The sequence below is a fragment of the Corapipo altera genome, unplaced genomic scaffold (assembly GCF_003945725.1).
Source record: "Corapipo altera isolate COAL_440 unplaced genomic scaffold, ASM394572v1 107b, whole genome shotgun sequence".
In the NCBI taxonomy this organism is placed as follows: domain Eukaryota; kingdom Metazoa; phylum Chordata; class Aves; order Passeriformes; family Pipridae; genus Corapipo; species Corapipo altera.
The window spans coordinates 1,072,761-1,100,338 of NW_020884951.1; the positions used below are offsets into that span (position 1 = coordinate 1,072,761).

Consider the following 27,578-nt stretch of genomic DNA (forward strand, 5'->3'; position numbering starts at 1 on the left):
AGGCAGTAGGGCAGCTCTTGGAGGGAGCAACACTGTGTGGCAGAAAGGGTCTGGAGTGGGGATCTGGCTTCTCCCCTCCTCTGCTGCAGCCCTGTGCATGGCCCTGATTCTCCTCTTGTAACTAATTAGTCTGCAAGATCCTCAGGGTAGCCATGACTTCCTCCTCCTGCTATGGCTTCTATCACAAGGCCCTGATTTCAGTAAAAAAAAAAGGCAAACTATCAAAGTGAGACTTCCTTAAAAGCTTTGCCGTGCCCCTGTCAGCCTCTGGCGCAAAGGAGGGTGTGGGAGAATCCTCTCTCCCTGCTGTGACTCCTGGTTATTTTCCCACCTGGTTCCCCTGTGCAAGATGAAGGTGGAAGTACAGCAAAGATGTGCCTGGGAGTGTGTCCATGTGGGGATCTTCAGAGGCTCCACAAGGTCTCCTGAGCCCCCCTGCCTCGGGCAGCCCTGCCAGCCAACCCTTCGTGCTGGAGGAGAGCACTGCCTCTTTAAGGAGATTTGCATAGCAGGGCCTAATTACAGTTGTTGATTCTGATGTTTTCGGTGTTGTTCATATTCCATTAAAGGATAATGCTGCTTAATTTGCAGCGGAGGGTCTCGGTGAAGAGCACACCCAATCACAAGGCACCCCTAATGACACTGCTTCCCTACTTCTGGTAACACGTAATTAAAAAATCACTTCATTTCCAGTTGTGTGGTTCTCCCCTCTCCCCCAGTCTCCTAATTACTTTCTAAACCATCTCATGATTATTTGTAAATATTTCAGTGCTTAGATCTATTAATGAGTCCATGGAAGAGTTAATACCTTGAGTGGCACAACTGCTTGACAGTTCCCTTTCCAGTAATGCATTGCAAGGGATCCTTTCCCACCTTGTATGTGTGAGGAGAGGGGCTTTTCTTGTGGTGGGATTGGGTTTGTGCTCTGCCTTTGGGGCTGTGGGCCTGGCAGGAGAGGGATAACACCCAGAAACCCCATCTCCAGCTACAGGAGGCTCCTTGCTGGTTTTGGGATAGTGAATGTGTATCTCCCTGCAAATTGTTTTATGTGGCTCAAATCCCACTGAAAGGGCTGTCCTGTTGCCTGGCTGTGGGAGCTGCTGGTCAGAGGGGCTCAGGCAGAACTGGGTGTGAGTCTGATCAAGCTGGGATGCCCACAGTCCTGGAGGAATTGGCTGAAATGGCTTGTTTCTGCCCTGACTTCATAGGTTTGTGGGATGTAGTAACACACCCTTGCTGAACTTGGGCAGGAGAAGGCAATGGGGCTGTCTGGGACTGCCCTGCTGTGGTGTTTCTCCACCAGCTCCTCTGGCATGTGACAACCAAGGGCACTGATTGTGGTGTGTGGGTAGCTTGGTCACTGGGTAGGGGAATATCTGAATTTCCCAGGAAACTTGTGCACAGATGTCTGCCACAGCTCCGTGGCTGCAGGCAGGAGGATGTGGGGTGACACATGCCCTGGTGCCTGTGGTAAAATGGGGAATCTGTTGCCTAATCTGAGCTCTGCTCTGAAAAGCCACTACACAAATCCTGTTTTTTCACTTCATGGATCCGTTTCCTGTACTTGCTGATATCTTGGGTGTTACAATTCCCGTGGGATTTTCAGACAGCACTCAGAGCTGACAGAGTGATGGAGCAGTGAGCTGGACTATCTTTCCTTCCCAGAGATTCCATGGGTTTGGTTGCTGTGTTCTTTGTGTGGTCAATCAGTAACACCTTATGCAAGCCCACAAGGAGCCTACTGATGGTCTCTGAAGGCATTATTTGGAATAAGCAGAGATAATTGTATTACTGGGGGGTAATTAACTTCCAGGAATTAAAGAATCAGGCTTAGGCTGCACTACTCCTAGGAGTGAATCTGTTAGTCTGAGAGTTAGAGAAATCTAATCATTTGAGCACATGCAACTTGAAGTCCATGATACTCAGGGAATGTGGGGCTGCTTAAAAATCATATCTATGTATTTCTAGGCAATTCTTTTATTGCAGATGGGAGGGGAGGAATTGAACGTGGTCCTGAACCAGTCTATTTGTTTTTCAGGTAACCCTGTCACAGTGGGAATGAGCATCCACATCTCCAGCATTGACCAGATCTCTGAAGTCAACATGGTAAGTTTGGAAAGAAAGAAAGGAAAAAAAAGTCTGATAGACTGTTCTTCCATTTTCTGGTTGAAATTTGCTTCCAAGGCAGTGGCTCCTCAGAGCCATCTGGATCTCTGCTGGCACCTCTGGAGCTAGTGGCATCTTCTCCAGAACCATTCTTATCCCTCAGGTTCTGTGCTGGTTGCACAGCCACCTCTTCAGTGATGCTTACGCCTTAAAAGAGTAGATGTGAATTGTGTGTTTTTGTTGACACAAAGGTGGCTTTATGGTCAACCTGTCCCTGCCAAGTTGAGAAACACAGCTTTTTGTGTTTGCTGGTGGTAATTTGGGATTTCCTGGCAGATCTGTGCTACAAAGAGAGGCATCTAATGGAGATGTGGTGGCATTGATAGACTGGAGCTTTTCGTGCCACTGAGAACAAAAATACCTGTTCAGATGGAAGTGGTTTGGGTTAAATTTGTAGATTACTTTGGTCTAGTTTGGGTACACATCCAGGATTGTGCTGTCTGTGTCCCAGAAGCTCTTAGCACTCCGCAGAGGACAGGAATTGTGCTGTCACTGCCTAAACTTGGCTTTCTCCCTCCTGTCCAGAGGCTTTTCCTCCAAACTCCTCTCCTTTCCCAGAGGCTGAGTGGAGTGGAAGGCTGGTGGGAACCTCTTGACAGCAGCTGTCCTGTTCCTCAGTTCCTGAGCCATGCAGGAGAATCCTGGGCCAGTTTAGAGCTCTTGCCATTCAAGTCAATTAAAACCTTGGTCTCCCAGGGCTCCTGTCCTATTTATCTGTTTCTGGGCTCTCCTGCCCTGCTTCCCTTGCCCACCAACTATTCTGCTGTTGCACGGAGGGGAGGAGAGACAATCTGACCAGTTGTTTTTGTTCCCAAACTGCTTGAAAACCCTGAATGCATACGTTGGTGTGACCCAGGGTGAAGAGCCAACCAGGAGCCTTCAGGTTCCTGTATGGAACAGTTTCTTTTCCCGACTCTCTGTGACCATCCCCTCATTCCCCCAGTTATCTGCATGACATGTTGCACCTCAGTCCAAGGGATGGTGGCACTGGACAGGGTGTACAGCCCTAGATTCAGGTACAGAGCTGTGTCTCCATTGCATTGGGTAGAGCTTGAGGTTAGGCTTAACTTAGAAGAGCCAGATGGCTTAACCTAGTTCTGTCTATCTTGCCTGTCAGGGCAGAACTCAACTTTGAGTCATCTCCTCCCCCAGTCTCAGCTTGGACCTGAATGTTCTTATGTGGTGGACCAGCTGTCACCCTCCTTGCTAGAGCCAGCATGAACATTTTGGGGGCTGGACATGCAGCTTAAGACCCCACCCCCCAAAAAATATAACTAGGAGAGGTTTGATTCTCAGCTTACCTGTAACAACTGTCCCTGTAGACCTGAGAAGGTCTGTCCCCAGCACAGGGAGGACATCAACCTGTTGGAGCAGGTCCAGAGGAGGCCACCAAGATGATTAGAGGGATGGAGCACCTCTGTTATGGGTAAAGGCTGAGAGAACTGGGTTTGTTCAGCCTGGAAAAAAGAACCCATTTAGGGGTGGCTTCCCAGTACCTGAAGGGACCCCACAATAAAGATGGAGGGAGACTATTTACAAGAGAATGGAGTGACAGGATAAGGGGGATTGGATTCAAACTAAAAGAGAGTAGGTTTGGATTAGATATTAGGAAAAATTCTTTGCTGTGAGGGTGGTGAGGCCCTGGCACACCACAGGTAGCCCAGAGAAGCTCTGGCTGCTTGATCCTAGGGAATGTTCAAGCCCAGTCTGGATGAAGTTCTCAGCAACCTGATCTGGTAAAAGGTGTCCTTGTCCATAGCAAGGGGTTGGAATGAGATGATCTCTAAGGTCCCTTCCATCCCAAACCATTCTATGGTTCTGTGAAGGTAGCTGGGCACTGCAGAGGCTGATGCAGGATGAACCTGCTGCTGGAGATTTGGCCATGGGCTACAAGGGCTGGTGGAGTGCTTTGTCCTACAGGTGTTGTGAGCAGTTGTGGCCAGGCATGCTGTGTCCTAGCCCAGCAGCCATTCACCCAGCTGTGCTTTTCAGCCCTTGCCATGTGAACGTGATGCTCTCCCCTCTCCAGTGACCACCTGCTTCCCTCTGCCACAGAACAGCTCAGGGCTGGGGAGGAGCAACAGCAACAAAAACACCTCTGTGTGATGCACAGAGAGACTTCCTGGCATAGATCTTCATCCCCACGCTGCTCTGGACCTTGCAGGAATTGAACAACACAGTGATGGACACTGAGTGTTCTGATGGTGGTGGCACCAGGCACTGTCCATGCCATGCTCCTGTGGATGCTGTGAAGGGATGTCACTTCTGGGCTCTTGATTATCCCTCCTGGCTCTCTGTTTGACTTGATAAGAATAATCTCCTGCCCATCCTTCCTACATATACAGGGGGAAGGGGTGGGAGACAAGGTTGGCTGCATGTGAGAGCTTACTCAGGATCACGGTCCATAAGCACCGTGGTGAGGCAGCTTCAAAAAGGGGTTAAAAATCAAAACCGTCTTAAAGAATGGACATTTAGGGAGCAGAAGGGTTCTCATGTGATGTGAGTTTCCAGGCTGAAAGGGTTTTATGTGCATCATTCTTCTGTATGACAGATGCCCCGGGGAAAGGGCTGTGTTTTACCCCTGCTCTGGACACGGATACTGGCAAGAAAAACAAGGCATTTTTTTTTGGCATCATGTGTGCTTGGGAAAGGGACTGTGCAATGAATAAATTAAAGGCACACAAGTGAAGCCTGGTTGCCATGGCGACCAAATAGCTTCTATTGTTCCACAAGGAGTGTTACTACTTACTGCCCCTTGTAGGATAATTAATTAATCCTCAGACATCCTTCTGGGAACAATGGTGCTGGGACTGGGCAGGCTGAGGAGAGCCCCCGGCTGTCCCAGGCCTTTCCCTGGGACTCTTGGCGCCTGTTGGCTTCGTGGTGGTGGGGAACAAGTGCTGTCAGTGACCAGCCATTGCGTGTTTCCAAAAGTTGTTTTCCATAGGAGTCCAGCTGGATGTGGTGCTATGGAGGCATACAGCTCCATCCATGACTGAAGGAGCACTCCTTGCCTTCCCTCCCATGGGAACCGTGTTCCCAAAATGATGATGTGGTGACGTTTCAGTCCTGGGGGTTACAGGGCTCTCTGGAAAAGCAGCGTGATTGTGTCTTCAGGATGGATGTTCCCAGACACTCTGACACACAAAATGCTTTGCAGCTGCCTGTAAATGCCATGTGTTTTCTGACACCCAAAACTGGTGCACCTCCACCTCCTTGAGGGCCATGCCCAGATACTGTGCCATGGTCCAACTCAGAAGATGAGCCATGCCAGGATGCAGGATGTTCACAGGGACAGTTCTGGATTTGTAACCATCTCCCAGTGATGGAGGACCAAAATTGCAGTCCTTAATTAAAAAAAATGTCACCTTCTTGCCCTTTGCAGCTGCTGCCTGTGTGTGGTCAGTCATGTTTTCAAGCTTATTTTCTAGAGTAAATGCTTTGTTGCTGTGTACTCCTCTTAGCTTGGCTGAGCAACACTGAGCTGCAGCCTCTGTTCTTGTCAGTGATTAGAAGGATTATTTGCTGAGCCAAGATCAGTGACATCAATTGAAATGTCTGGGAAAGGATGCCAGGGGCCAGGCCAAATAGGTATTGGGGAGGGCACATTTGACTGGCAGACCCTCCGGGAAGTGCTGATCCACGGAGATGAAAGGCCTAGCTGGAGTCTTTTCATATCCAGTACAAATTTGCAAGTTAGGGATTTAAAGACAGGCTGAAAGGAGGAATGTCTTCATACTGCTGTTCAGTAGCTCTGATGACCTGTAAAGAGCAGAAGGGTGGTATCTCCTATTTCCCTGCCCAGCCCATCTCCTTTCAGGTGAGCTGGTAAATGCTGGTTTGCTGCAGGTGGTTGAATTGCCATAAGCAAGGAACTGCATGCAGGTATTTATAGATGCTTGTTGGTGTCTAGTGGTGCTTGGGCAGGGATGCATTCAAATCTCTTAATATGGTGCCCAAGTCACTGAGGAGTCTGGCAGTGGTGCTGACCCAGGAGAACAAAGGGCACTCTGAGACTGGGCAGGTGTCTGTCCTTGTGCTGCCTGGCCTGATGGCATGGCATGGTCTGGTTCAACCATGACTTCATGGTCTGGTTCAACCAGCTTGCTCTGACCATCCAATTCTGATGATGTCCAGTGCCAATAGCTTCAGAAAGAGTCCTCCCCTACTCCTGCATGTCCTTTCAGCTGAGGACTGGCCTTTTCAGGGTATGTTGTATATTTCTGCATGGTGGGACTAGAGGATAATCCTTCCAAGTGCAATCTTTGGGGACATATTTTTCTAGTACCAGACAGTTCAGACTCCCTTGAAGCATTAATGAACTATTTCAGTGAGGAAAACTACCAGAAGTTTTGTATGCATTTGAAATAAGAGATGGTTACCCTTCATAACGCTTCAATTTTCCTGCCCTATGATCTGTGCAGTCCTAAACCTGCTCCCTCCTGTGTGTCTGCACACCGTAGACAGCTCAGAGCATCCAGCCATTATAGTCATGATTTCTTTGTGCCTCCTATAATTTATTCATCCCAAGATGCTCTCCTACATCTGCAATAACATCATTTCAGTTTGTTATAGCACTGGCTTTAAAGTTTTATAAACCCGGTGACAAGTTGAAAAGTTACAAGAGGATTGTTGTAGAGGGCCTAGTGTAAGAAGCAAGGCTTGCAGATAGAAATGTTTGCAGGAATATATGTGTGAAAGGAATGGTGCCTGTGGGATTGCCAACACCTTCTGCTGGGGCACAGTCTGCAGTGTGGGTGGGTTGGAGGGTGGTGCAGGATGCTCAGCAAAGCTGACCTTGATGCTTTGCTTCGTGGAGTCAGGATGGTTTGGGTTGGAAGGGACACTAAGGATCATCTCATTCCAACCCCCCTGCCATGGGTGGGGACACCTTTCACTATCCCAGGTGTGTCCAAGCTCAGTCCAACCTGGTCTTGGGCAGCCACAGCTTCCCTGGGCAGCCTGTGCCAGTGGCTCGTGGCCTCCTGCTCCCAAGCCCTGCGTGAGCAGGTGCCACACTGCTTTTCACTGGAGTGACTGCTCTCTCAGTGGCACACTGCACTGGAGCTCTTGGAGGTTATGGCAGGAAGCATCATCTCTGTTATTGCCCAACTTCTCAAAGCTTGCTTGAAAAACAAACTGTCTCCTTTGGCAGTTTTCCCTGTTCAAGAGAGATGTAAAGCATGCCCCAAGACAGCAGTGAGCTGCAAGGGTTTAAAATTGGCTTTTAACGCAAAAGGAAGTGGATCAGGATTTGTGTAAGGGTGTTTTTGAGCAGGACTGTTCATCCTACAGCATGTTATGCCATCAGTGGGGCATCACTCTTCTTGTTACATCAAATTTTCCATCTATTAGGCATGCCTGAAGTAGCCTTGGTAGTGGAATCTGTCCTGAGCAGGCTTTGCAGTTCTGTTTTCACAGGAACTAGTATGGACTAGTTGAATCTCAATTTCAGTGTAACCCATGCACAGTAATAGATGTGTTTGACTCTGCTGTGTGCTGGACAGTTGATGAAAGGAAGATTTTTGGAAGGCTGGACTCCAGAGGAGAGGCTGTCTTTGGTGCACAGCACAGCAGCCTCTTGGGCTGTACATTCTCCAGGTCAGAGCTCTTGACCTTTGGGCCCTTTCAGGAAAGAGGAAGGGAAATGCAGGAAAATGTACATGCATGGGGAATCTCTGATCTGGATGTTCAATCTGTTCTGGAACTGTCCTGACAGTAAAATTGAGTGTGTAAAACCCTGCTGTCCTTGGGGCTGATGCAGCTTTGGGAGTGGCCTTTGAGGACCCTCATCAGACCCTTTGTACACCTGTGATAATGGACAGAACAACTCTGCAGCAATATGCCCTTGAAAAGGATTTTCCATTATTATAGATGTCTTGAGCTTTAAAAAGCAAGATTTTAAAGAAGAAATTTTTACTATCATACTGTACTTTTTACTACGGTCTATTATCTTCAAATATATCAACATTTTTCTTACTCTTAACTGAAAATGTTCTGCTTTGTTGCTGACTCTCTTCAATGGAGAAATGACACACAGATATTTCCTAGTCTCTATTTCCCTAGGTGTCAAAATTTTTTTAAAAAAACCAAAGGTTAAAGCATTTAAATCCTACAGTTAGAGGTTTCTGGAGTTATATGCCATGAGGCACAAGTATGACATGACACTCCAGTGCTGTTAATGTTTCTCTGTAGCCTCGGGTATCCCCAGCTCTGGGACACTGAGGTATCTAAATTCAGTGTGTGTGTGTGTGTGTGTACATTACACCTTGGTATTCAAGGCTGCTGACTACTGAGGACTTCCAAAAAATGGGAAAAACTAGGGGACAGCTTTGGTGCTGAGCTAAAGGTGGTGCACTGACAGGCCTGCAGTCCTGCTGGGTTGCTGTGGGCTCTTGGGATGGTGGTGTTGCAGGTGGCAGAGGATGCTGAGGGGCCTTGCTGTTGGAGAAGGATTCAGGTTGGATACTGGGAAAAATTTGTTCACTGCAAGAGGGGTTGAGCATCAGCACAGGCTCCTCAGGGAAGGGGGGAAGTCACCACCCCTGGAAGTGTTCAAAAAGTGAACAGATGTGGCACTTAGTATGGTTTAGTGGGCTTGGTGGTATTTGGTCAAAGGATGGACTTGATGACCTTGGAGATCTTTTCCAACCCTAATGATTCCATGATTCTGAGAGTCTTGGTCTGATCAGGTCAGCTCATCCTGCATTGTGGCATGGGAAGAATGGCAGAGCTCTGACTTAGGGTGAGGGATCTCTGCTGGCATGGATTGGTGGGGTTTATTTGCTTTTTTTTCCACACACGAGTGGCTTCTGTGTGCTGTGATCTGAACTGAGGTGTTGCAGCATGGAGCTGGGATGGGAGGTTCTCCAGAGCTGTCAAGGATCTGTCACAAGGATCTGTGCCTTCCTCTTGCTGCTGGGGTCACGCAGCTCTTGTCACTGCAGGTCCTGGTGTGTGGGGCTGCACTGCATTGGGTGCTTGGGAAATCAAATAGTGGCCCTTTTGTACATGTGAAACAGCCTTTGCCCGAGGGAAGGAGTTCCCAGGGGAGGCAAACTGTGCCCATTGCCATCAGTCACATCCAGGCACCTTGGGGACTTCCTCGTGTCTCTTCTCCTCCAGCAACAGGAAGCAGCTTGTGCAGAGACACACAACCACTTGGGAAGCTGAAGGGAAGCAGCAGCATCCTGATGGTTTTTCCTTCTGCTAGAGGGATATTTGGAGAAATAAAAGATGGTTGTGGCAGGGTGGAGAGTAACCTCCAAACCATTGTGGACATGCCAGCTTTGAGATGGTCTCTTTTACAGGCAGGAGGTACAACAGCCTGCTCTGTGGCTCATCTAGATAGATGGTGAGAGTAGAAATCTGCTGAGCTCCCAGGAACACCTTGGCAACAAAGCAGATGCCAGGGACCCATCTCACCTGCCATCTATGGTTGGTGTTTCTGTCCTTGCAGTGGTGACATCCTGTGGCTGCTGAGGCTTAGGGTGACTTTCAGCAGCACTGATACTGCCTTACCCACATCTGATTCTTGACTTATCTGCTCACATCACATGGTGCTTTTCTTCAACAGAATTCCCACTGGCTGTGCTGAAAAATCCCTTGGACTAAGGTAGTGTGTGAGGATAAGTAAAGCATCTGGCTTCAGGGGTGCTCTGCGGGGTGGTGGTGGGGGTGTTGTATGCTCAAGTTTAAACAAGTAGTGATCTTCCTGCTGCCCAAAAACCAGGGATGGATATTCCACAAGAGGGTAGGGTTCTGGCATAAAACAGTTAAGAATAAAGCAAGCTCTTGAAGGGGCCTGAAGTACTCCCCATTCATTGGTTCTGAAATCAGTTGCAAAGAGGTTGTCCTGGCTAAAAGCTGGAAAATAGGTCAGTGTGACTCATATGTCAATATTTACTGCATTTATGGCAACTTGTAGAGGGCAAAAATGTTGCCTGCCTTCCATAATATTTCACAAGTTATCCTGTTCCCGTGACAAGATCCTCCCTCTGCCCTTGGTCCTCGTGTTGCTTGACTGCAGCGACAGCAAAATCACTACTACTCAGAGTCCAGTTGCTAAGAAACAAGCCAAAGATCACCATCCAGGCTCTTCAAATGCTGGGGCCAGCTGGAAGCTTGGATCTGCACAAAGCCCCAGGAATTCCTTCTGAGACAGAGGTCTCAAGGACTGTGTGCATGTGCTGCTTGGTAAAGCAACAGTCCTGCCAGCCTGGGGTTGTCCTTGTGTGAGAGGGGACAGCTTTACCCCTTCCCCTAAAAGGGGGCTCCTATGCTTGTGCTGAAGGACTCTGGTGTTTTCAACATTAATGACGTCCTTGAATGAAATATTTTTGCTGCCTGAATGGCGTGATGCTGCCATGAGTAGGTGGTGAACTGTACAAAACTTCCTGAAGCAAGCTCTCAGTTGAAGAAAACCTGTGAACTGCTGGACTAGGGCCACTCTCTCTTGCCCTTGGAGCTTTCTATCCTACTGTGCTTGTTTCTTCCTAGGGATCTTCCTGATATCTTAATGGGTGAGTTTGACAGAAGGCCCTTTGTCTGCATAACTGGGAATTCCTGGTTATGGGAGAGCTGTTGGGTAAACTGGCTGGTTCCTCACCTAGACCTTGGGGTGTGCAGCGTGAATAAAGGGCAGTGGCAACTCTTGTTGCAGCTGATCCCCCCCCGTGCATCCTTCCACGGTGCTGTTATCCCTGAGGAGCAGCTCTGCAAGTCCTCCAGTGCATGTTTGAGCCTCGGGAGGCTGAGTCAACCCTGCCCCAGTGCTCAGAAACACAGTTCACATGTTTTGCTCACTCGGCAATTTCCCAGATGAGAAATGTTCCGGTGCTCCCCCTGAAGGGGCCCGAGTTCACTGTGCATTTCGGAGGTGACTCCACCCCACAGCAGGAGAGGAGTCGTGTTGGGGAGGATGAGAATCTGTGGCTCTACAGTTTGCAGCATGCTTTCAGCTGAACACTGCTATGTATTGCAGTGCTCCATCTGTTCCTCTATCAGCCAAGTTATCTTTAGACCTGAACATGTCAGTGTTGTATGGTGGTGGTATGAACCACTTCAGCTTGCACCCTGGCATTCCTGTAGTAGTTAGAATTGCTGCTGCAGAAAACTTTACCCAGGATAAATTCCTTTTTTTTTTTTTCCCCTGCTTAAGTTTTTATTCAGGTTTTTACATGGGTAGAACACCCACAGCCTTATATATGTATTTATATATATATGTAATAAAAAGCTGGCTGTATTTGAGAGCAATGTTCCAAACTGCCACCTGTTCCAATAGCAACGTTGCAGCACTGGAGAGGATTACTGCAGAATGCTAAACCATCTTCCCCCAAGTGAAAGCTTCATCTGATTTGATTGAAAACCAAATTAGACCTTGAGAATCTGACCTTCTGACATCCTGTCACATATACACTTAAAGCATCTAGCAACAGAGGATGTATCTGCACAAGAGTGGCAGTGCCTCAATATAGAACCTAAATCCAAATACGAGTGCGTGCGTGTGGTGTTGCTATTTGAATATGTAAATAAGTGGGGCTATATATAGCTCTATATGTTATGTACATGTTAAGTGAAGGTGGCAGATATGACAGCTGAATGGCTTTGCTGCTTCTGAATGCTGGTAGAGGCTCTCTGCACGTTCCCCACATCTCTCGTGTTTGCTCCTACCCCTCTCAGCCTTCCTGCTATCACATTTTTCAGGCCTCTGGAGAAGATCATGTGTGGGGACAGGAGCTGTTAATATTCTGAGTCTGTGCTGAGTTGCTAGGCTACAGAGAAAAAGGAACATTCAAGGAAAAGGGATGGTAAAAGGAAGAGGATCTGCTGAGCTGTTTGGAGATCCAGAAAGGTTCTCCAGTCAGACAGAAGGGATCATTTTGGGGAAGGAGGGCATGCATGCATGTGGGATGAGTTGTGGGTAGTCCCTGCTGTTCTGACACAAGCAGAATCTCAGACCAGCCCCAGCCAGAAAAAAGTGGAGGAGGAGGGAGTAACAGGCAAGATCCACTGGCCCCTTCCACGTCACTGCTTGCAAAGTGTGGTCTCCTACTCCTACAGCTGGTCTCCTACTACCTGTGCCAGAGTACCCAGGGTCACCAGGCTGGTGGATGTCCTCTCAGATGTTCTTTGCCCACTCTTTGCAGGGTGCGCTACCATCTGAGGCTCTAGTGAAGAGGGAAGCAAACCCAAAACATACTCACTGCTTACAGGTTGGATCTCCTCTCCTTTTTCCTCTGCAGCAACCTGCTACCACAGTGTCTCCTGTAACTTCAGTGTGGCTGCAGGGGAAGGCAATCTGTGGCTTGTGTCTCCTTGTCCATCCCCTTTGTTGCTTTCCTAGGTTATGGATACACAAAGTATTGACCCTTTTATTTATCAAGAGTTTGTAGCTAAGATTGTAGGAGACTTGAGGTTTTACAATGCAGAAGCTCCTGTCTGAGCCCAGTTGTCCTGAATCCCAGCTGTTACCCTGAAAATGGGTGTCAGGTATTTAGCTGTGCCAGTTGAGAGCCATCACACTTATCAGGTGCCCTGCGTTCCACTCTTCTGAAAGGATGGGTTTGCCCTATCCTTCTGTTCCCTCTCAATATTACTGTCTGTATCAGATCCCTCAGAAAAAAAATTAAGCAGTGCTTTTGGGTATTTTTATTATCTGGATACTTTATTTACCGAGCTCACATGGGCTCCCTGCCAGCTCTGCAAATAGAGCTCCTTGGCTCCAGGACTGTTGGTCCTGGTACTGCAGCGAGCACTCACTCAGCATGGACAGACACTGCAGCTTGTTCTCAGCCATCCACTTGGCTGTGAAGTCCAAATCTGCTTGCTTGTGGACCTCCACACCCTGCTGAAACCTTTTTTATTTGTCGTTGTGCAGCCTGTGATAAGCTTGACCTGTGTTCAGCAGATTCAGGAGTGTTCCATACAGCTGCATTTTGGGTGCTGTTGTCAGTTACCTGCCCTGCTCCCATCCATCAGGTCTGTGATCCCGCTGTCAGGACTGGGATGGATGGAGTGGGAGAGTGGCAGGATGGGCCATATGCTGTGCACTGCTGCTGGCCTCAGCCTGGACTGGCTACCTTGGCTTTACCCTGGCACAGCCAAGGGCAGACTAACCCATGGGTGGAGGCAGAGGTTCACTAAATCCATGAGGATGCACTGCCTGGTCAGCAACCTTGGCAGTAGGAGCTGTTTCCTAGAACAGATCTGTTGATACCCCAATACTTCCTGGTGGTACCAGAGTGACAGTACAGTGCTCTGTGCACACCACAGTTGAGAAAGTTGATTTCTAGCCCTTTTCTCTGACAATACTCCATCTTACTGAGCTTGTCAACTTAGAGGCTGCAGACACAGCTGTGCAGAATGTTCCCATGTAGAAACAGTCACCCCAGATACAGAACTGGGTCTCTGGGTGCAGGAGTTTTTCAAGTGCAGTAGTTTGCATCTAGTTTGATTGAGCTTGTTGAAAAGTAGGCCTTGCTTTTCAAACCCCAGGGCTTCCATCCTCTATGCTTAGGAGACTACACTTGACACCATTGCCAGAAATATGTTCTGCTCTTCTGTGCTTCACCATCTAATCTGCTTACCCCCAGTTACCCTTCCTACACAATCAAACTTTCCTGCTTTCTGCAGGAAATAAACACCATTCTCACCTTTTTGGTCAAGCCAATCTGTGCCAGCCTAGTTGAGGTGATTGTTTCACCCAGGACATGTTAGTTGTCTTAAATCATTTAAAGGATGTGTTTGCCTCTGGCTGCCTCCTGGGAAATGACATCTTTCTGGCAATTCTCAGAACCTGAAGTAGCAAACATTCCTTCTCTAAGTTAAAGCAGTGTCTTTAAAGCACTGTGTGCCTTGATATTGTTACAGAGAGTCCCATGGTTTCAATGTCCAGAGCTGCATATATGGCATTTTATTTTGTTGTGTAAAGCAGTAATATTGCTTCATTTATAATGTGGTTCCCCACCTATGCAGCCACAAACTGTACTGGTGGTCTTGACTGCCCGGGGAACTACAAGCTCTATTTAATTTTTTTTCTCCTCAGGGAGGAAAGACTCTTTCCTGTATTTACACACACAGCACTTGCCTAGAGATGTGGAGATCCCAAACTGCAGCGTGGAGTTTGGGGTTAGTGCCAGTTGGTTAAAAATCAGTGTCTCATTTTTTACAGATAAGGGAAAATGAAGCATAGGTGAAAGTGCCTGAAGTCGTCTACAGAACTAGCATAAAGTGAGCTGAAATTGGTACCCAGAGGTGTTTTCTAGAGCAGCTAATTTCAAGCCCTTTAACTGCCTTAATTCCCCATTCTTCCAGCCTTTTTTCCCCATTGTCTTCCACACAGACACTGACTAGTAGACACCATCTCTCCTGCTTGAGGTAAAGTCTGCCTGGATCAGTGTCCAGTAAAACTCTTTTCACTGCGAAGAGAATGTTTTATTTAAATATAAAAAAGGTACAGAGAAGTGAAGAGTTCTATGAATGTTCTGGAGAAATCACCTTTTTCCGTCTCCAGGTTGATCCTGCTACAATCCCTATTGAGTTTCAACCACTTTAAGTGAGCTTTACCTCAGCAAGTATAAGGTAAAAATGTCACTACAAGGAGAAAATTCTCTGAGGATACATGCAGGGGCTGTGAAGACCCTTGGAAAAGGTTTAGAGAGCATCTCCTGTCTTTCAGCATCAACTTTGCCTTGGCATAATCCAGTTTTCTTCCTCCATCCTTCTGAGGGCTTTAGAAACTGATACCTTCACTAGTCACCGTTCAAATGTCTCACTTAAATTTAATTTACTGTAATAGGCTAGTTGTTGCACGTTTAATTAAATGCAAAGTGATTATTAAAAACGGGTTTTTTGAGCTTTCATGGCTGGATATTAAATGTGCCCATATGTGTATGGCAACAACATGCTGTGAGGCAGCCAGGGTGGTGCCAGGAAGGTGAGAAAAGATGAGCTGGGAGAAGGTAGGTGGGAGAGGGGAGGAGAGAGGTGGGATGCAGGCAGCAGCCCTGTCCTGTGGCCTCTAGGTGTGTGGAAGGCAGCAGTGTAGTGGACTAGATGAGTGCATGCAGACAGTGGAAGGTAAAGATGGCCTTTGGAAGCACCATGGTTTCCTGCTGGGGGTCACCAGAAGCCCATGGCAGCATAATCTGTGTTAAATTACCCAGCACATCAAACCAGAAGGCATTGTTGTAATATGGGCAAGTCCTCAGCCCTGCAAAGCCTGGTCATGACTGTGAGGCTCCACAGGGACACTGTGTTAATGCCTGTGTGTCTCCACTGTGGGAATGGGTGACCTTGTGCTCTCCTAGAGAGAGGTTCAGAGAATTAACAAGGGGGACTAAGTTAAGACTTTGCCTTAAGTAAACATGGGAAGGGAGAGAAGGGAATTGGGAAGGCTTCAGCAGCCATTTGGAGACATGTGGTACATTAGCAAAACATCAAGGAATGAGTCTTTAAGGATCTCTAGGAAAGGGCAGAACCCATGTTACCTGCAGTGTCTGGAGCCTGTGTCATGCCTGGGAGAACAGACATCACATTCTCATGGAGGGGGGGTCAGTTCACTGCCCCCCTGCACTATCCCAAGCCGGTCATCCCTTTAACTTGTCATTTTCCTGGAAGAAATTACCTACTTGAGGACCTGCTGCCTGAGCTCCCTCCTTGTTCAGGTGAGCACCTGACCTGTTCCCAGTTCTGCTGGAGTTACGAGTCCTTACCAGTTCCCAACCCACTGAGTATGAGAAGATCATGTAAGCACCATCACTTTGACTTTCTGCCTGAAAGTTGATCAAATTCATGTACTGCCTCCTGCTGAACTTAATGTATGGCCTTGCTTCTCTGCCCTTAGTTGGGTGTCTGGCCCAAGTGTGCCTTTCTGTTTGCGTGGGAAGCTGTAGGAAACAAAAATGCATTTGGCCATTTCTCATGAAGTGGCTGCTCTCTGGAAAAGACAATTTCTCAAGTTATGATGGGGTTTGAGTGCAAGCTGGTAATGCAGAAACAGGGAGATCGAACAATCCTGATTTTGGGGATGGAATGGGCTCTGGGTTTTGCTCAGCTACCAGCACATGAGGAATCAAGTGAGGAGAGCAGCCCAGCAGGTATGTTGTGAATTAGCTCACAGATTTTTATGGCTTAAGGATAGAAACTGCCTGGCATTGTTTTCCAAGAGCTTGCCCGAGGAAGATGTCATGCTGCAGGTGGTGATTCTGGGATTGCTGCCTGTAACACTGAGCAAGGTTGCTGTTCAGCCTGTGTTCACAGAGCAGGTGATGCTCATCCCCCTGCCCTTCAGTTCTGGCTTTTTCCTCTTGACCTCTGCTTCCAGCAGGACTGGGGCTGTTAAGCAGGATGACATGTAGTGCTGCCTCCTGCTCAGACAGGGCACTGATGTACAGGCTCAGGAGTCTGAAGGCCTTGTCACAGGCAGATCAATGCCCTCCTGGCTCAGCACGCAGCTAGATATGTCCTCTGTCTTACACCTGCAGGACCAACACCACTCCAGGTGCTGCAGGGATAGGGCAAGGCAGGAGAGAAATAGGGCAACAAAGCAACACTTTCCTCACACCCCCCTAATTGTTGAGGATGTCGCTGATGCCTGTCCCAGTTTCTGGACATGCATTCAGCAATTAAATACATGCAAATTACTAGAAAAGTAGATCAGATTAGTGAGGGGAACATATCCATGCAAACTACTTCTCAGCTCCTAAAGAAAACGAGTTCAAGAGCACAAAGACCTGCAGCACAGAAGGGCATAGACTGTACCCTGGAAGCCAGTCCTTCCTGGCATTATTTGCAGAGGGAGTGCAGGTGGAAGGTGCTCTTCCGAATTCCCAAGCCAGTGCTGACACCTCGTTATTCAAAAAGAGGGAAAGTGGAAAGAGGTTGTCTTTCTCACCTGCTGAGGCAGGGAGGAGAGCAGCATCTGAGGTGGTTGTCACTTTATGTCTAACAGCTGTCACGCAAAACTTCAGACAGGCACCAGCAGCAAAACAGAAATTAAAAGCAGCATTTTGGCAGAGTGTTGTGCCCATGGAAAGTACAGGAGGTACAAAAGCTGCTACCTCCTTCCCTAAGCAAAGGTGAGAGTCTGAACAGACTTTGTGCTGTCTTAGGGCTGGAAAGGCTGTTCTCAGGTATTTACTGATGTCAGGTTAACTGGTGCACGTTAAGGTCTGGGATGGATCCATTTATGTGTTTGGAAGTGGACAATCCCTTAGGAGGGCAAAGTAGTTTTCTTTCACAAGCTCTCTAAAGGAGAACTGTGGCCACTGTACTCTGTCCTTCCTGTATTCCCCTGTACATTTTACACTGCTCCAGTTTTTGCAACTGACTGCAGGTAGATCCTGCCTTCTCCCCTTCAGAATAATTCCTGTTATTCCCCTACCCCCTCCTTCAAATGGAACATACTTGAGGACTACTTTGTCCTTTAATTTCTTTCCCAAGAATGACGGGAACAGGAGATGGTGTTTAATCATCAAAGAAGTTGAAGCCAGCAAACTGTTCATTAGTCTCTGGCAGTGGCAGCTTGATTTTTACTAAGTCAGATGTTCCATTTTTCTCCCTCTTTCTGGAGCATCTTGGCTTTCCTAATGTTCTTTTGTGATCTTGGACAAGGAGACCATATGTCATTTGCTTATATAGGGAAAGACTTTTATTTGGTTGCCTCTCCAAAAGGAGGTGCTTTATCAAAGTCAGGGTTGAGGGGAAATGAGGGGGAAAAAAATCAAGTTGCACAACCAGTGCTAGAGGTGAGTTGCAAAACCTCCTTTATCCCTCATGCCCAGAGTCCTGCAGCAGCAGCAGAAGTGCAGTGCACTCTCTCCCCTGCAGAGAAGTTACTGCTTCCAGCACCTTACAATGCTTGGGGAAACACAACCTCCACTGGCCTGGGATAGTCACCTTCACAGGAAACATCCATGTTGCCAGAAATGCTGTATTCTGAGCAAATATTTGATTCTTTTACATACATTATTCCTTCCCTTTCTGATCCTGGCTTCTGAGTCTAGTGTAGCCCCTAATGAGCATGCACACTCCTGTCTCTGGACTAGTTTAGTGCAGGGGATTCTCCAGGTCACAGCACAAAGGAAAATACTTTGACCCAACCTGCCTGTGATCTGTGTCTCCTGGGAGTTGTGCTGAGGGTTTAGGAAGCAGCTGCCTGGGAGTTCTGTTGGGAGATAGAAGAGGATGGAACTTTGGCCTTGCAGCAGCAGGCTCAGTGTCCTTGGACAATTCTTTCCTGTTAGTCCCTTCCTGTGATGAATTGAACTGTATTTCTCACATTGATGCTTAGACCTTCCAAAATGCTGTTATGCTCCTGTCTTCATGCTTTTGTAACATCAGATTCCACAGGCTCTATGGAAAGTTATTTCCATCACCTTGCCTTCAGTCTGTTCTTGTGCAACAACCCATTGCTGAATGTCAGATACTGTCATCATATGTCCCTGCTCTGTTTAACCCGTGCCACAGTTTTCCCTCCTTGTTGCCTTCTGCCTCTATCAGAGCCTTTCAGCTGCTTTTGAGAGAGTCTGTTGTTATTTGTGTCCTGTTGAGTAACCCTGAAGTGTCTAAAAGGGGATGGGACCCTGTAAGCCTGAGTAATACAAGGTTATGATTGTTTACTGACTTTTAATACAAACACTACAGGGAATTAGAAAAGATAAAGACTGATCTGTACTTGGTTTAAAGTGATGTAAATATAGTGAAGAACTAAACTGTGGAACTCACTACCACAAGATTGAAGATGCCAAAGGCTGAAAAATAAGACAAACTCATAAGAGAAGCTGAATATCTTCAATTAAGAAGGTACCAGCTCTGCCTGGGGAGATCCTTAAGTCTCAAAGAGCTGGAGAATTGAATATCACAACAAAGACTGTTTTGTTTATATTCTTCCCTGCTATTCTCTCTCCTGTTGCTGGAGACAGAATACTAATGTAGAAAAACTTCTGGTCTGCCACAGTACAACCGTGTCTCCAAAATCAGCACAGATACGTTTTTAAGAGTATCACTTGGGACACACACCATGTTTGTGTTCTGCATGCTGACACCAGACTGCAGGAGAAGGTAATTTCTCTCTGAGGGGGGACTCCTTCATTTTTGTACCCTGGTTGCCCTGCAGTGAGCACAAAGGGACACATGATGCTCTCCCCCAAAGGGCAGCCCCGAGCCTCAGGACTCTGACAGGGGGTCACTGTGGGCAGAGGAGGAATCCCTTGGGTGGCTTTCTAGTTACAGACTGAAGCTGCTGCCTGCAGAAAGCTGTCCTGTTACTGTGGTGCCTTAACTAGTCCTGCTCCACCTCTTGCTGTTCTTTGATCTGTGGACAAGAAAGTTCAGGCTCCCACCCTGAACTGACTCCCTCAAGTACTGTGTCACTTGGTGGTCTGGCCCTGTCCTCACCTGGGTTGTGGTGGCTTCAAATAGTATCTGCTGTCTCCTGCCCTGTTACTGCTTCAGGGGCAGCCAACCCGTGCTCACCATGCCAGAAGTGACTCCTCTGTTAATCCCCTTTCCTGGATTCATGTCCTCTCACTGCCTTGGCCTCTTTAAACTTTGTCTTCTTCTGCACAAGTGGATTTGTTCCCATTAGGCTCAGATCTGGCATCTTCACCTGGGACACTTTTCCTCCAAGAGGCAGCTTTGTTCTCCTGTGACAGTGGGTTCGTGTCTGCCCTGGAACTGCACAGGGCCAGCACAGGTGGGGAAGGGTCCAGGACAAGTCCAGGTTAGTTTTCTAAGGATAGGTGAGCATTTCACTCCAAAGGGGCTCAGAGATGGAGGAGGAGGAGCTTACATGGTAGATGTTAAAGGTGCCTGGAGTATGAGCCAGTGGAAATTCATTCTTGAATTCACACTAATACCACCAGCTTATTTCTCTTCTTGCTGTGTCTCTGCTGCTGTTCCCTTAGACTTATCTACCCTGTCCTCTGAGAACCTAGGGAATCCCTGGGCATACTTGACTGAATTTGTTGCCTCTGGGGTTCTGCAGGAAATACCTTCCTCCATTCATGCCCCTGTGATGTCAACATTTCAGCCTTTCACAGTGTGCATCATCTTTGGTTTGGGGTCTCTGCTGAGTTCCAGGGAGGGCTGTAATTACCAGTATCCTCTTGCCTAGAGATGGATTCTAGCCCTGTCCTCAGCAGCTGGTGGGATGCACCATCATTCCAACATGTGAGCCTCCTGGGTGAGCTCCTCTTCCTTTTCCAGTGCTTCTGTGGCCCTCTGAGTAAACTGTCCCCCCTGCTCACAGGGAGGCACCTCTGCAGAAGGAGTGTCTGCCAGCTCCATGTGTTGCCCTCACCCCTGCCTGGTGTGCTTCTCCCAGCGAGGAGAGGGAGAGCAAAGCCTTTGCAAAACCAGGGGATGGGGAGGGGGCTGGGACTGGCAGCTTGCACGGAGCTGCTCAGCAAAGCAGACAGAGCAGGAGCATGTGGAGGGGGGTCCCACAGGGATGGCTGTGCTGAGCAGCTTCCCAGCAGCTTTTCCAGCAGCTTTTCCAGCAGGCTCAGGTGCCATCTGAGCTCCGTGAGGGGCCGAAGGGGAGCTGTGGTGCTCAGTGCCATCCCACACACAGCTGGGCCATGGGCTCTGCCTTGCCAGGCAGGGAGGGCAGCACAGGGATGCTGTGGTGAATAAAAGGGCTGGAGGCAGCATTGGAGCTGTGCAGCTTGTGAGCTACTGGGTACCAGGCTTCTGGGACAAACTAAGGGATCTGGCCATCACTGGGCTAGCAGGGAGAGAGGAAATGCTCGTTTTGAAGCACACTGTTCAATGATGGGATGGGGTAGGGGGAGCAGGAGAACAAGTGGAATGCAGGAATCAGCAGGGAGAGAGGCTGAGGGAAATCTCAGGCACTACAGGAACCAAGATTATCAAGTGCTCTAGGCTTCTAAGATGCTGCCCAAAGAAATCTAGGAAGGTTTGAGAACAGAGCTCAGGCCTGGACTGGGCTGGCTTTTCTTCTCCAAAATGGTCTCTGTACCTGAAGAACCTCATCAGCCTGATGACTGGGGCGTAGGCTTTTATTTCTGCACCCCTCTGGGTCTGTTCCCATCAATCCTGGGAGTGCAGAAGATGTGTTTAGAAGGTGTATTGTTCACTTTGTGAGCAGCTTGCCCTTTCTACCTTCTGCAGATCAGTGACACCTCTTGTCTGCTGCTGCTTAATGGCTGGCAGGAGCCTGCAGTGACAGGGGGTGGCCTGGTTAGGGGTGAGGTGTTGCAGGGCTCTGTCAAGGATCAGGAAAATGCAGGTCAGTGAAGCAGCTTGCCAGGGTGTGCGGGTGGAGTTCTCAAAGGGGGAGAACGGGAATGATGCCCCTGTAGCCAAGTTTCCCACAGGCAGGGGATGAGTCTGTTACCAAGGAGGGTAAATGACTCCATGAACTCGAGTTCTCTGCTCTCACTGCAATGCAGGTCCAAATACCCTGGAAGGGATTCTGGGCACAACATTTTCCTTTGCAAGGTCTTGACCAAAATGAAAATGTTTGTGCCCCTGAGAGATGGACTGTGAGGCTTCTAAGGTAGGAGTTTACAGTCCTTTAAAAAGCAAATCAAAACAGTTCCTTGGCCAGAAAGCTGTCAGTGTGTTTTTGTTCTTTTCAAGATAACACAGAAGGTGACAGCTATAGCTTCTGTATCTGGTGTACTCCACAGAGTTACTCTGTGACCTTTCAGATATGCATGTGGGTCTCGATTTCTGAATCATAGTTAGATACCCAAAAGTTGGCATTACCCATAATGTGGGATTCTTTGAGCTTGTTTTCAGAGGTGTTAATCAAACCTGGCTTTGAGTGAAATCAGTGGGAGGAGACAGGCAGGCAGGATGCCTCAGTGCTCAGCCCAGATGTTGGTGCATGAGCAAGTTCCTCATCAGCCTCTTGCACAGAGCTGGAATTTGCAGAGTTGAAATTCTTGTCATGCAAATCCATGTGGTCAAGAGGATTCCTGTAGCACTACAGATATCTGCTTTGGAAGAGACCATCTGATCCCACCTGTTCTAGATCATTTGCATGCCTTTGCAAAAATGCTTTCTATTTTAGGAGTTGGGAAATAATCACTGGTTTCTGTAAGGTCACTGTCAACAAGACTTGTGCCCACTTCCTAATTGACATCCTGTTATTTTAATGCTATCTGGTTTACCCCAAAAATCTTGGCTCCTAGCCTGTTTAAGAGCTGTTGTGAGAATGTTTCCTGGCATTAGTGTGTACAAGACTCCTTCCTGTACTACTTGTTTACCTGAGAACAAGTAATTTTCTAGTATGTGGTACCATACTGTGCCTCTGAACAAGCTGATCCGAGGCCTCTGGATTTCCCCTGGAAGTGCTGTTGCTGTGCAGCCACAAGTATGGTTCCTGTAGAACTCCAGCTGTGAGCTCCAGAGCAGCAAACCCCTGCCCTCTATAAAACTCATCTTAGGAACAGTTTTAAGTGCCAGCTTGTTGCTGTTGAACAGGAGAGGAGTAGGAGATGTGTGGCATTGTGCTAGCTGGGCGTGGTTCAGGAATCACAGCATCACTTAGGTTGGAAAAGACCTCCAAGATCGTGGAGTCCAACCTTGCACCAATCACCGCCTTGTCAACTAGAACTTAATGCCATGTCCAGTCATTTCTTGAGCACCTCCAGGGATGGTGACTCCACCACCTCCCTGGGCAGCCCTTTCCATTGTTTAGTAAACCTCTCCATGAATAAATTCCTTCTGATGTCCAAATCTGTGGGAAATTTTTCAGGGAACTGCCCCTTTACCCGTGGATCATGCTCCACTGACAACAGATTTCCTCCACATATGTCCCTTCCTGAGAATCACAATGAATTCCCAGCTTAGCTCGTGTAACAAGGCAAGTGCTAATAGCTTGTCACGGCTGGCCTGGGTTGACTTTGAAACTTTGGCCTCGAGGAAAGATTCTGCATGTGCCCTTTAGAATCTCCTGAGTTTCTGCTGGTAGCAGAATTGGCTTTTCCCAACTGTTTGGTAACGAGCAGTGGCTGGGCACAACTGCCCGGGGTCCAGACACCTTTGTGGGACTTCACTGGGAGATGAACCCTTGAAGTCTTTGGTGCTGTGTAGCTGTTGGTTGACATCCTTTAGTGCACAGTCCAAATGACTGCTGGTTATGCAGACGAGCTCTCAGTAGGCTGGGATGACGTGAGTGGGATGCAGTTCTGCTGGATTGGAGTCATGTAGTGCCATTTTTTCCCCTACAGAGCTCAGACTTGCTCCTGTTTTCCCAGAACCAAACACAGCACACCCCCCCCCTCCAAAAATAAAGACCCAGTGGAGGTGTGAACACAAACATTTGGGTGCCAAGAAATTCAGAGAGGTCTCAGCAGTGGCAGCAGTGAAGGGATGGAGTGACAGTGGCACAGGGTGATGTTTTCATGTTTCCCTCCCAGGACTACACCATCACCATGTACTTCCAGCAGAGCTGGCGGGACAAACGCCTGGCGTACAACGACCTTCCTCTCAACCTGACCCTGGACAACCGGGTGGCTGACCAGCTGTGGCTGCCTGACACCTATTTCCTGAATGACAAGAAGTCCTTTCTGCACGGGGTGACAGTGAAGAACCGCATGATTCGCCTCCATCCCGACGGGACTGTCCTGTACGGCCTGAGGTGAGTCCGAGGGGAGTCTTTGTTGGTTGCTGTCCAAAAGGGCACCTCGTCTGAACTTCCCCCATTTCCAAAGATAGTCTGGTAAGGCAAGGACCCAAAAGCCTAAAAGATACTCAAGTGTTGCAAAGTTCTGCGTTATCTGTTCTTTCTCCAAGCTGGAAATGGTGGTTTCCTTCAGGCCTCCAGCGTTTCTGTGGTGCCAGGGATGGATGCTGGAGATGGGAATAGTCTGCTCTGGGCGTTTCAGGTCACTGTCATTCATGTTTCATAACGCTGCCATTTGAAACACTCTTTTTCAGATGCTTGTGATTTTCTGAGAGTTTGACCTATAGGGATGAGCCTTTCTTGCTTTTGTATCTAAGGCCGAGTTTCTGTAGCGTTTGAGTCAAACCACTTGAGCAATTTTTGAGTTTGTCATAGAAGACAGGTTTTTGTATGGTTAAAAACAATGTGTGCTTACTAGAGCAATTCTTAAAATTGAGGCTTGAAAGTTGGTGTCTAATAGTAATGGTCTTCAGTGAGAAAGCTTTTTATGGTGCCTGGAATAAATGGTCATAAGCAAGTCCAAAGCCTTTGAAATTGCTGTGATTGTGTGTGGTGAAGGGAGCACAGGTTGGGCTGTTATCTGGCTGTGTGAAGGGGTCAGAGTAGGTAAGAAAGTTAAATGGAGGTAGCAGAGGATTAAAAAGGGAATTTGCAACTGTAGGATGCTGTAATGAAACCCTGGTAAAGATTTTCCCATCCCTGTATTTGTCTGCTTTTCTCCTAATATTTTTTTTTGTTTGAGGTCTGGGGTTTTTTGCTGTTGGTTTGGTTTGGTTGTGGCAGTTTGTTTTTTGTTTTTTGGGCTTTTTCCCCCTTTTCAACTACCCAAATTCACAGCTGGCTCTTTTGACCTGCCTCCACAATTACAAATGTTTGTGATAGCTTTGGGCTTACGTCCCACTGCAGCAAAGGGGGAGGAAGGACCTTTCTCCTTCCAAGAGAGTACACCCACCCCTTCCCATTTACAGTGTCAGCTCCTCTGCTGCTTCATGTTTTGTGGCAAAGTCTGACTTGTGTGATTGTTTTCCTCCTCTTTAAGTAGCTGGGCTGTTCTGGGGAGGGTAGGGCTGGGTGTGGGCACGGCAAAGCAGGAGGGTGCCCAGGACCTCAACCTGCCAGGGCAGCAAGGTGGTCGTGCCCTGTGCTCTCCCTGTAGCAGAGCCCTGGGAAGCCAAAAGAGCAGCAGTGACTGCTCGTGCTGAGGGACAGGCTGTGGTACATGGACTCATGTCTGCACTGTTTTTCCCTTCCAGTTAGTGGATGCTTCTTGCTCCAGGCCCCCAGAGACAGCAAAAGGTGCGACAAGCCCAGCTTTGTGACTCTGACCCTGTGGTGCCTCTCCCTTCCTGGGACAGGTACATTTATCTCTCTGCCTTAGGCTGGTGATGTTGTTTGGCTGATACTGCCAGGGAGCCCTGAGCCAGATTTACTGACCCACTGGAAAGGCTGCAGCCTTCCCACAGCTCACTGCCCCAAATTTCCACCTTGTATGAAGACAGGAGTGAAGGCTGGGCAGGGAGATGTGCAAGTAGGGGCAGGTAGGAGTATAAACTCAGCCTGGTGGGAAGGAGGGGGCAAAGAGTGCTGCTGAGCCAGCCCACCTGGGTGCAGAGCTGCCTCCCCCAGGCTGGTGGGAAATCTTTGCACACACCTGCACAGCAAAAGAAGAAGTGCTGGTGTATTTTTATCAGCTGCCATGTAGTCAGCTCACATAATGAGTGGTGTGAACCCAGCAGCACAGGTGACAGGCACTGGAAGTCCTTGGAGAGGTTGCACTCGAGCTGGCTGGGGCTGGGACGCTGTGCAAGCACCTGGAGCACTGTCCTGTCCCTTCCCCTCCCCTCCCACCGGGCCCAGCAGTGCAGGGAAGGGAGCTCAGCTCCCTCTAATGACCTGTGTGAACGGCTGAGATGGGTAAAATTGCATCCAGGCCAAAAGAAAGGAAATCCCAGCTGTTTGCCCGTTATTTCCAGGGCCAGAGTAAGAGCTGCCTGTGTTGGTTTAACTTTTGGCTGGTTTTCCTGGAAGCTGCTCTTTTGCCCCTGGAGAAAATGGCAGTTGTGAAAATGAGGCACTGAGCAACTGCAGCTCCTGTTCCCAAACTGCACCTCAGGTCAGGGTCTGAAAGTACTGGGGGACAACCCAGGTGCCCTGAATGCTTGAAGTCCCTCTAGCTTTGTTCATAATGGTGCAGACAATGATTTCTTTAGGGCTGCTTTCTGTGCCGACTCCTGCACCTGCAATTTTGCTGAAAACAGAAGTACTAGGTCTGGTTTTCTGGGTGCAAATAACTGTGATCCCATTCCAAAATAAACAGCATTGTGCAGAGCAGATGTAAGCAAGGAAAACAGTCACTGAATATTCACCTGTGCTCCCTTCATCTTTGTAAATATGCACCCAGGCTTGTCCTCCAAACAACAAGGGAGCTGCAGGTCCACCCTGTGTTTTGAAGGCTGCTCTTGTCTTGAATTTTGAGGCAGAATTTATAAGATGGAGTTGCCCTGATGAAAGAAGGCCAAAGGGGGCAATCCCTGTTTCTTTTCCTTTGTTTGCCTGTTTGTCTTTCCCTGAGATCCCACATCTCCGCTCCTTCTCCTGCCACCTTCTCGCCAGCCACTTCCCCCTCCTTTGAGCTGATCCTGTAGCAAAGTGACTCAATCATGCTATTTGTGGCACAACACAGTCATTTTTCTTTCCAGCAGTCTCTGATGTCAGAGACCAGGGAGGATGGCACCCTGGCAGGCCCCTGCCTTCAGCAATTGCTCCATGGACTGGCAGGATCGGGCCCCAGCCCTGGATCAGATCCCAAGGTCCAGCTCAGCTCACGCCCAAGTCAATGGGTGTTTTGTTTCTGACTTCAGGGAGAACAAGATCAGGTTCCAGATAACTTGTTTGCATGAGTAAATTAAGCCCTTTGACCCCCTGTGAAAGCTGGGTGTCAGAAAAGCGTGTTCTTGGTTTGGGTAGAATTAGCAAATTAACAGCTGAAGGGAGTGCAGCAGATGTGATGTAGCTGCATCTCAGGAAAGCACTCAATACAAAAGCTTACTCCAAAATTAAATCCCACTGGGCTCAGATTAAAAGCTGGTTGCCAGGTCTCCAACAAAAGGAATGCCTGAGCAGGGATGATGCTGGGATGCTGCGGGGCTGCAGGCAGGACTGGTGTTCCCTACCCCCTTCCCCAACGGGCTGGCAGATGGCACAAATCCCACAGGGCCAGGGAGGGGCCTGGAGCCCAGATTGAGCCCAGAGGGCACTGTTACCTCTGCAAACACCCAGTGGCATGGGAGGATGCAGGAGGTGTAACCTGGCATGAAGGTGTCTGAACTCACCTGGCCCTTGTGAGAATGCAAAGGGAAGCACAGGAGAGCTGTGACATGAAACAGGGAAGTGCTAAAATGCTGTGGAAATTCTGCAGTATAAAGGGAGGCTTAAAGGTGCTACTGGATATTGGAGGGAGCTGGATAAAATAGTGAGGAAAAACTGGATAGCACTGGCTGAATTTAATATATTTTCCTCCTAGTGGTGCTTTTTTTTTTTTTGTCAGAAATTGCATTGGTTTCATCAAATTTTAAGCAAAAAAAATAAAAAAATTAGGGAGAAATTTTTCACTTAAGAAAAAGCATTTCAGAGCATGTCCATGTTTCACTCCTAGTTTTATGTAGAAAATGTTTCACTTATGTCAATATTTCCCTCACTATTTCAAGCTGCTTTGGAACCAGTGCTGATGTCTAAGATGAAGAATTGCCAA

At 48.2% G+C, this 27,578-nt stretch overlaps 1 protein-coding gene across 2 annotated transcripts in view; it reads left to right on the forward strand.

Moving 5' to 3' along the window:
* Nucleotides 1-27,578, forward strand: part of LOC113956530 (gamma-aminobutyric acid receptor subunit beta-4) — a 70,373-nt gene that overhangs the window by 23,628 nt on the left and 19,167 nt on the right. For both annotated transcript variants that reach the window (XM_027663224.1, XM_027663225.1), the window contains exons 3-4: nucleotides 2,039-2,106; nucleotides 23,562-23,782. In XM_027663224.1, coding sequence (XP_027519025.1) covers nucleotides 2,039-2,106; nucleotides 23,562-23,782 — 289 coding nt within the window. The remainder of the gene's footprint in view (nucleotides 1-2,038; nucleotides 2,107-23,561; nucleotides 23,783-27,578) is intronic.